This window comes from Nannospalax galili, unplaced genomic scaffold, assembly GCF_000622305.1.
Source record: "Nannospalax galili isolate Female #2095 unplaced genomic scaffold, S.galili_v1.0 scaffold158, whole genome shotgun sequence".
NCBI lineage: Eukaryota > Metazoa > Chordata > Mammalia > Rodentia > Spalacidae > Nannospalax > Nannospalax galili.
In genome coordinates this window covers 10,722,777-10,732,130 of record NW_008345290.1, presented here as the reverse complement: position 1 = coordinate 10,732,130, position 9,354 = coordinate 10,722,777, and the positions used below count along the sequence as shown (strand labels likewise).

At 40.3% G+C, this 9,354-nt stretch overlaps 1 protein-coding gene across 1 annotated transcript; it reads left to right on the top strand.

Moving 5' to 3' along the window:
* The first annotated feature begins 266 nt into the window (after positions 1–266).
* LOC103740868 (olfactory receptor 2G3-like) lies at positions 267–1,202 on the top strand. Its single transcript, XM_008841557.2, has one exon. The coding sequence runs from the start codon at positions 267–269 to the stop codon at positions 1,200–1,202; it is 936 nt and encodes a 311-aa protein (XP_008839779.2).
* The last annotated feature ends 8,152 nt before the right edge of the window (positions 1,203–9,354 follow it).

The window sequence follows — 9,354 nt, the reverse complement described above, 5'->3', positions numbered from 1 at the left end:
ATTTGGAAGAGCTGAGCAAGCATTGATTACCAATGGTTTCCATGCACTTTTTAACCTTTCACTGTCTTGAAACATGGGGCTTGGTTTCTATCTACCTCTATTTCTCTGCCTCACTCTTTCCTTCCTGTATCCTGTACATAACATACCTCCATCATCCTCTATCTTTAGGATCCATGCCTTTCAATAGTACTGAGATCCCACTGCATTCCTATGTCTAACTAAAATGTGTACTTGTCCACCTGTTAGCTCCTCTCCATAAGTGGGTGATGATTAACCGGAGCTCAGGAGCCGACTTCATCCTGATGGGCTTCTCTGACCACCCACAGCTTGAGAGGATCCTCTTTGTGGCGGTGCTGATCTCCTACCTCCTGACTCTGGTGGGCAACACAGCCATCATCTTGGTCTCCTGCGTGGATTCCGTGCTTCACACACCCATGTACTATTTCCTGACCAACCTCTCCTTTGTTGATATCTGCTTTTCCACCAGCATCGTTCCCCAGCTGCTGTGGAATCTCCATGGTCCATCCAAGACCATCACTCCCATAGGCTGTGCAATTCAGCTCTATGTGTCTCTGGCTCTGGGGTCCACTGAATGTGTCCTCCTAGCCGTCATGGCATTTGATCGCTATGCTGCTGTTTGCAGACCACTCCATTACAACAGGGTTATGCACTCCCGGCTCTGCCAGTTGCTTGCTGGAGTGGCCTGGCTGAGTGGAGTGGGCAACACAGTGATTCAGGGCACCATCACCCTCCGCCTGCCTCGCTGTGGGAACCACAAGATTTACCACTTCATTTGTGAGGTTCCTGCTATGATCAAGTTGGCCTGTACAGACATTCACGCCAATGAGGTCCAGCTCTTTGTGGCATCCTTGGTGCTGCTGCTCCTCCCCCTGGCTCTCATCTTGGTTTCATATGGGCACATTGCCCAAGCAGTGATGAGGATAAGGTCCACCCAAACCTGGCACAAAGCTCTTGGAACTTGTGGGTCCCACCTGCTGGTGGTAAACCTGTTCTATGGCACCATTACCACTGTCTATATCCAGCCCAACAGCTCCTATGCTCACAGTCAAGGGAAGTTCATCACACTTTTGTACACTGTGGTTACTCCCACTCTAAACCCCCTCATTTACACCATGAGAAACAAAGATGTAAAAGGAGCTTTGAAGAGGCTAGTGGGGAAAAGGAAGCACTTAGGAGAGTGAGAAATTCACCCTCCTGTGGGAAACATTTAGATCTGTCCTAACTAAGGTGGAGATACTGGTCCAAACTATTGGCCCAGGGTCAGCCTGACATGCATGCTACAAAATTAAACTGTCAGGTCAGGTGTCTCCAGAGAACTATAAGCAATGGAATTGCTTTCTTTCATTTCCCAAATTGCCAACTAAAAGCTACATTCTGTGCTGCCAATGGAAATTTTCACTGAAATAATTGATTGTCCGTATCCAGTTGTATCCACTTGGTTGTGATTACTGAATGTTGAATTTTTATTTCTTCACTTGGATTTATTTGGTGATTTCTGCCATGTAAAATATCTTAGAAATCCAATTCCCATCAGGTAAAAAGAGATGTGTGGTTCAAATCTAACCCAGAGAGAGACAGGAGACAGAGAGACAGAGACAGAGAGCAAATGAATGTTTTTCCTTTTGAGAATATAATGTCTATAGCATTTGTTTTTACTTTTATGACAGGTGTAGGGTTGAGAAATTATGAGCGATTTTCCTTTATCAATTTGAATGCAATTTATGTGTTTTGTGTGTACACTATGATTAGTTTCAGTGTGAAGCCCTCCTCCTTGTCCCCCTGCCCTGGACTCCCGAGACCCCTGCCCCTCTTTAGGATTAACTGCTCTTTTTCGCTTCTGTAAACTGCTTGATTGCTTGATAGAAAGGACAAACTCTATTGACCCCATTTTGACTAGCTGTTTCAGGCAAGCCTGAACATGCCCAGGCAATTTGTAATCTCCACCTGGCACCCCCACCCCAGGAGGCTATAGGTCAAGCAAGCCCAGACAGATACCAGCCTTATAAGGTAGAAACAGAGACTTTTGGCTGTACAGATACAGCTCATTCCACAGCTCTGAGGGTAGCACCCACCAATGAGAAGCCCCCAGGACTGCATCCCTTATAACCAATCAATTCAAAAGTGTGTTGGCATGCATGGGCTCCTCGGGCCAATCAAAGTGTGACTCTGTTATTCCCCTCCTCCCTTTGTCTAAAACCTGTAAAGTGCTTCCACCCCCTGTGATCAGGGGCTCTCAGCATAGATCCATTGCTGGTGAGGTCTGAGACTCAGAGCTTAAGTCCGAATGTAGACTCTTTGTTCTTCCATGTCCTCTAGATTTTGTGGTTATTCTTGGAGGTCCGTTTTCTGGGCACAACATCAGCACCCTCTTCCTGATGTGCATACTCACTTTTAAATGAATATCCATTATAGGCCCAGCACTGGTCAATATTTACGAAATTCAGCTTTCCTTGGTTTGATTGTAAAATTCTTTAAATGATTAAGTAATATGAAGTCAGTGTTCTTTCAGGTTTCCTTAAATAAGCTAAGCAAAAGAGAGGTAAAAACCCTATGAAATTATAAGGTGGGCAAGTTAAATCAGAACTTAGAGATGACACATTTATCTAAATTTAAAAGTCATATTTTTGTCTTACTACTACTTGAAGGACAGATTAATTAATCAGTTAATACTATTAAAAATCAGCTTGAGGTTGCTGCTGGGTAGGGGAGAATATGCCTTGCACACAATCTCTGAATGGACTGACTGAACTCCAGTTGACAAATTTGCAGTTAAGGGAATCTGGGTGCAAATTCTTGACTGAAGAGGACTTACCTCATGTGGCAGAGTGCATGGGGTCTATGGGGAGATGGGAGAGGCATGGACGGGGAAGGGTTCTAGGTTTTATTGAGAACTGTTTTATTAGAGTACAGAAGCTCAATATTATTTTTTTAAGTCAGTTTTATTACTAAAGTTGATTGAGGCAGTTCTGGGTGATACAGACATTTTAGTTATATCTGCTAAATACTAGTATTCCCACATACAGTCGCAACACTGCTCAGCAGCTGTTCAGGGCTTCTATTTCCAAAATGCCAGATGTTGTTCCACAGCCACTATTATCAAAGGGAAGATATTGCACCACGCACTCAGAATAGACACCTTTTAAAACAAAATTAAAGTACTTGTGCTTCTGATTTTAAATTCATACAAAGATAGAGGAATCAAGACAGTGTGGAGCCTGCAGGATCCAGAGAGCACAACAAATCAGTCACCAGAGCAGAGGCCACGTGGTCAATGACATTTGTTACGGCGTCTCCTGCTCTTGTTTCTCTAGCTTTGATGTAAAATTTTTTCACCATTTATTTTGTTTTTTATTAATGCATATGTATAAGTGTGTGTCCAGTGAGTGTATATGCATGCACTGTGGAGGCCAGATGAGGGCCTTGGACCATCTGGTTGTGGATTTAGAGGTGGTTGTGAGCTGCCCAACATGGACACTGGAACTCAAACCCTGGTCTTCCACAAGGTTAGTATGAGTTCTTAACTGCTGACCCATCTTTCTTGATGAAGGCATTTTTTGTTGCAGGTGTTACTGTTATAATCATCCCTCTTTCAACTGTTTTTGGTACATCCCAAAGGTTTGAGTGTGATGTGTTTCTAAGACGTGGCTTCTGTCCTAATTTTCTGCATATCCTGAAGAATATTCCATGTGCAACTGAGATTCGTGTGTCTTCTCAAACTGTGGGATGGAGTGTTTTGTTTACTTCCCAGGCTCATTTTATTCAGCATGATTTAAGTCTAGTATTTCCCTTATATTTTCTTTCTGGATGATCTGTCCATGACTGAATCCAGGGTCCAGGGGGGAGTTATAGACCCTGCAGCTCTATTCCTGTGCTGCAGTCTCTCCCTCCAGTCAAGTCTATTGACATCTGCTTTGTGTATTCAAATGCTGTCATGCTTTCATAATCGGTATGTGCGTGTGTGTGTGTGTGTGTGTGTGTGTCTGTGTGTGTCTGTGTGTGTATAAAGTTATTTTACTGGATTTACCTGTTTTACATTAAATAATGACTTTCTCTGTCTCTTTTTTATAGTTTTTAAAGTTAAAATCTATCTGATTTTAGGATAGCTGCTGCAGCACAGTTTCAGTTTCCCTTTTTATACTACAGATGTGCAGAATTTAATGTTTAATGTTTCTTGTGTTATAAACACAAGAAAGCTGTTTGCCATAAAGTACATCTGACTGTCTTGTACATTTGAATTAGTTTCCTAGAAAACTGAAACAGCACAGAATAGTAAATTGGCATTCTCAAATAATTGCTGTGTGTTTAGCAACTGAAAAAAAGCTAGCAGAAAAGAAGACTTCCACTATGCTAATAGTTCTGTTTCTCTTTTACACTTCTTTTTTTAATTGAATTGTTTTAATTTCCATACAATATAATTTGATGGTTTTTAGATCCCCTCCCCTATCCCCACCTTCTCTTTTTGCCCCCACACCCAACTTAATGTAGTCTATTGTATATATAGTAAGGCCTATAGAGTCCAATGTGTGTCTCCAAATGTCCTTCAGTGGAGGTCCATCCACTGAAGCCTGGTTAACCTACCAAGTGTTCCAAGCTTGAAAGGGACTGTCTCTGCTCCTCCCAGCAGCCATCTGTAGCCACAATTTCCTTATATTGGGTTGGAGCTTCTTACCCACTACTTCATGTCTATGCTGGGATTTCCTCTGGTTTGAGCTTGCATGGAACTTCAGCATGCTCACCATTGATGTGAGTTCATTTGAGTTGAGTAACTGACCAGTTATCTGACAGATTTTTCCTTGTGGTCATATATCACCTCTGAATTTCACAACTTTCTTTCCCCTTTTTGTCAATGATCTCTGACCTTGGGAGGCAGAAGTTTGATATAGATGCCTTACTCAGGGATAAGCACTCTGCAGCCAGTTGTGGGTTTCTGTGTTAATTACCATCAGCTTCCTAAGGAAATTTCTCTGGTGAAAGTTGAGTGGTGCATTAATCTACAGGTATAACAATAAATCATTAAGAGTTAGTTTACTACAGTAGCTATTTAGTGAAAAAGAGTTTTAGGTGCTTCTCTATGTCCTGTGGCCTATTTAGCCTCAGGTTCCTAAGTCTGAAATCAATGTCATGTATGGACTCCATCCTAGAAGTCGACCTTAAATCCAATTAAAGTGTGGTTGGTTATCCCCATAATATTTGTTCCAGTGTTACACCAGTGACATGTCTTGCCAGGCCAGTTGTTATTGTAGTTCACAAGATTTACAGCTGAGAAATGATAATGACTTTTTTTCCTTCTGGTAGCTTCCACAGCACCTTCCAGCACTATGAACACTAGCCAGAAGATGATGCTCTGAAGTCAGCACCAGGTTGATTTCTCCTTGTTTGTTCCACAGCTCATGTGTGTAGTATCTTCAGCAGTAGAGACTTACCATCAAGTTCTTATGGGTAACCAAGAGCAGGGGCAATGCCAATACTGATTGAACATCTATGAGACCCTGGTCAATAGCATCTACAGAGGAAGTTCATTCATGGTATTGAGGACTTTTGTTCATTGTCGTGGGATATCTAGGAAGGATGGTGTCCTCCTGTCATAGATTAATTTCTTTTCATCTATTTTTATGATGTATATGTATGCTCTTCAAGAAACGTCTATAGTGATAGATTTCCATATGGATTTTTCTAAATGCCTTTAGTGTTATGTATCCCACACCATACTCCCTCTTCTGTCCTACCCTCCCATTCCCCACACCATTTCACCCTGCCTAATGCTCCCTTTTCCCCCTTCATATCACTAAATTCCACCACAGGTCTCTGGAAGCCTCCTACCTACCCAACCATGACCATGTATCAGTTTCTTGACATGTATGAATTTTGAAATTGAAGCATGCATATCTAAGATTTTTAAAGGTAGCATCCATCTATGAGAGAGAACATGGGATGTTTGTCTTCCTGAGTCTGGATTACCTCATTCACGATGATGGTTTCCAGTTCCATCCATTTACCTGAGAAATTCATAATTTTATTTTTAAGAGTTGACCAATATTCCATTGTCTATATGTACCACACCTTCATTAACCATTCATCAGTTGATGGACATCTAGGTTGTTTCCTATTTCTGTCTATAATGAAAATGACAGCAATGAACATGGATGAACAGGTATTTCTGTAGTAGGGTATAGAGTCTCTTGAGCATATGTCCAAGTGTGGTATGGCTGAATTGTATGGTGGATCAATTTCAAGTTTTTTGAAGACTTTCCACACTGATTTCCATAGTTTCTGTGCCAGTTCACACTGTCATCAGCAATGGATAAGATTTCCCCTTGTCTACATCCTTACCAACATTTGTCATTGTTTTGTGTTTGTTTGTTTTTATCTTTGCCATTCTGAGAAGGCTAAGATGAAATCTCAAAGTAGTTTTAATCTGCATTTCCCTGATGACTAAAGATGCTGAACATTTTAAAAGTATTTCTCAGTCATTTATGTTTCATCTTTAAATAACTCCCTGTTTAGACACGTACACCACTTTTTAATTGGTTGTGTGATTTTGATGTTTCGGGTTTTGTTTTAGGTTCTTTGTACATCCTAGATACCAACCTCTGTCAGAGGTATAGCTGGTAAATATTTTTTCCCATTCTGTAGGTTTCCTCTTCACGTGAATGATGGCATCTTCTGATGTATAGAAGCTTTTGCATTTCATGTGGTCTCATTTATCAATTGTGGGACCTAACCCTCAATTAGCCCCTTAAAATAATCCAGTAGATTTGAAAACTGCAGAGGCAATAAGTGTAAACTACTGACTAATTAAGGTTAAGAATAACAATTCTAAAATTTTTTAGCTCTAATTTGTCAACATTTCAACACCCCTTAGCTAATGCTAATTGACTAAATATGTGAATTAAATGATCGTCTCTATCACAAAAATTTCCAATTAAAATAAATATCTTCTCCTCAGTTATTCTAGCTAGAAAGCAAGGATGTTCACAACACAAACCCTCAACCATTATATTTGGCTCAGTTATGAAACGGTCTCTTTGTAGGTGATGTGTTTTATTTTTTTAGTATCCATGGCAACAGTCAATTTCATGCTGGAAATATGCCAAAATAGGCAATTATATCATTCATTAACAATAGCCTTGCTTCTAGAATTGTAGAAAAAGAAGATACTGAGCCAGGTGATGACCCTCAGTGTTTGGCTAACTGGTCAAGCAGGAAAGGAAAACCCACAGCACTCGGGGGCCCTAGAATCTGCTCTGCCTTCAGGTTCTAACCAGTGCCCTTACCCACATGTGTGCCTCCTCATCCTCACACTTGCTCTCCTGTGTTCTTGTGTGTCCATGAAGCACTCACATCTTCTAAGGTGATTCCATGATGAGACTCCTTCCTCCCCTTCATATCCTGTTAATCAAGAGGGGATGAGGGGAGCTTTCCTGCTCAATGAAAAGGTTCATCAGCTTCACATTACCAACAGTAAGTGCTTGGTTACCTATGAGGAAAATGCTCTGATCCCTACAAGGGAACCAGGCCCGGATGTCCTCTGCTTCTAAATAAATTTTGTTTAATTTTTCTCATGACATGAAAAAGAATAGCCCACATTCCAGGACAAAAGTAACCCAGCTGCCCAGCCTGATTGCTTTTGATGGAGAGTTCAGCACAAACATGACTCCAGACAGGCGGTGGAGAACCATGTTCTGTTTTGTGGTTAGCACAATCTTTCCTTTAACATCTTGGCTCTACCTTCAGGAAAACTGTATTTATTATTTATTCTGCCAATGTGTCTGGAGTCGTCTTCCTCAGAGAGCTTCCCACCACTTCATTGACCATAGAGACTTGGGCCTCTACTTCTGCTAGAAGTTGATCAGATTTTACACACACACACACACACACACACACACACACTGTTCCTGTAAGTTTATTCATAAAATTATCAGAGTTTAATTAAATTCCCATCAGTGCAATCACCTTCTGTTCTACACTCTTCACTTGTACTAAAGACAAGGCATCTGCCCTGGTTTAAATATGCACAATCACAGCACATTAAGTGGTTGGATTTCCCAACATGAAGATGTGACAATCTGAAAACTAGATCGTTGATGGACATGATGAACACTCCACAGCCTGTCAAGGTCGTTCACCTCCTGTCTATAGAATGTGATAGTAAAATATAGAAACTTTTCATAATTTATAAAAACTTTGTTTTTAATTTTCTCTTTTTAGTGAAATGATTTTTGTACATATCTATATAGAGATGTAAATATGTGAATATACATATGAGACTTAAGATGCTGTTTATTGGGGAATTGATTCTCAGACTGCTGAGAAAGAAGAAATACGTCTCAGAAAGTAGACTAAATATCCCATGTGAAAAGTAAAAAGAGCTGCAAAGTCAGTCGCTATTCAATGAAGGGTTCAAACCAAATGCTTCATGTCAGTCATAAAAGTATGCATGTTCTATATGTAGAGGAACTGTTGTCAGGATATGCAAGCTCTCCACATGGAATTGCCATTAGTTCTTAAAGAGGAGGCCATGTTCTTCCACAGCTGCCTCTAGTGTAGAAGGCATGCATACAATTTTTATGATGTCATCCTATTAGGAGAGCATGAAGATTTACAGATGATATGCATCTGATTACATCCAGAAAAACACATGCTAATAATTTTACAGTAATTTTATCATAGGAAATACTTTCATTTGCTTTTTAATTAGAAATTTTATCCACTTATAGTAATGGGCTTGTAAATGCCATCTTGCTCATAGTCTCCTCATCTACCATCTTCTTTTCCCTCAATCCACTCTCTTTGCCCTCATTGCTCCACCAAACTTTCCTTCCTCTTCTTTCATTGATATGCATGCATGTGTGTGTTTGTAACTAAATCTTGATTTCTCATGTGAAGAAAAACATAATAGCTTGTCTCTTCCATGTTCCCCACAACCTGTTTTCCCCTCCTCCCTCTAGATCTTTCTCTCCATTCATAGACCTCCTTCTGATTTCACTGCATGTGTGTGTTCATACATGTATACACACACATACACACATATTATATATAAGAAAAATAAATCATTTTAGATTAAGCTTTTCGTACATGTAGGGAATAAGCCTCGGTTAGCAGAACAAACCTCAGTGGAGGCAACCTCATTACCCAGCCATCCTGGATAAATGGGGCATTACACCATATCACTGACTCAATCATTGTGCAGAACAGACCACATTTTCTATATTATTGTAAAATAAAATTATAATAAAATATGATTTTTGCAGTACCACAATCTTTATAGCAGTTCTTAAGGCAGCGTATGAGTCAAATTTCAAGCATAGCAATGAAAAGATTTTAGATCAAATG

Coding starts and splice junctions, on each gene's coding strand:
- LOC103740868 (XM_008841557.2), top strand. CDS start 267: ATGATTAACCGGAGCTCAGGAGCCGACTTCATCCTGATGGGCTTCTCT.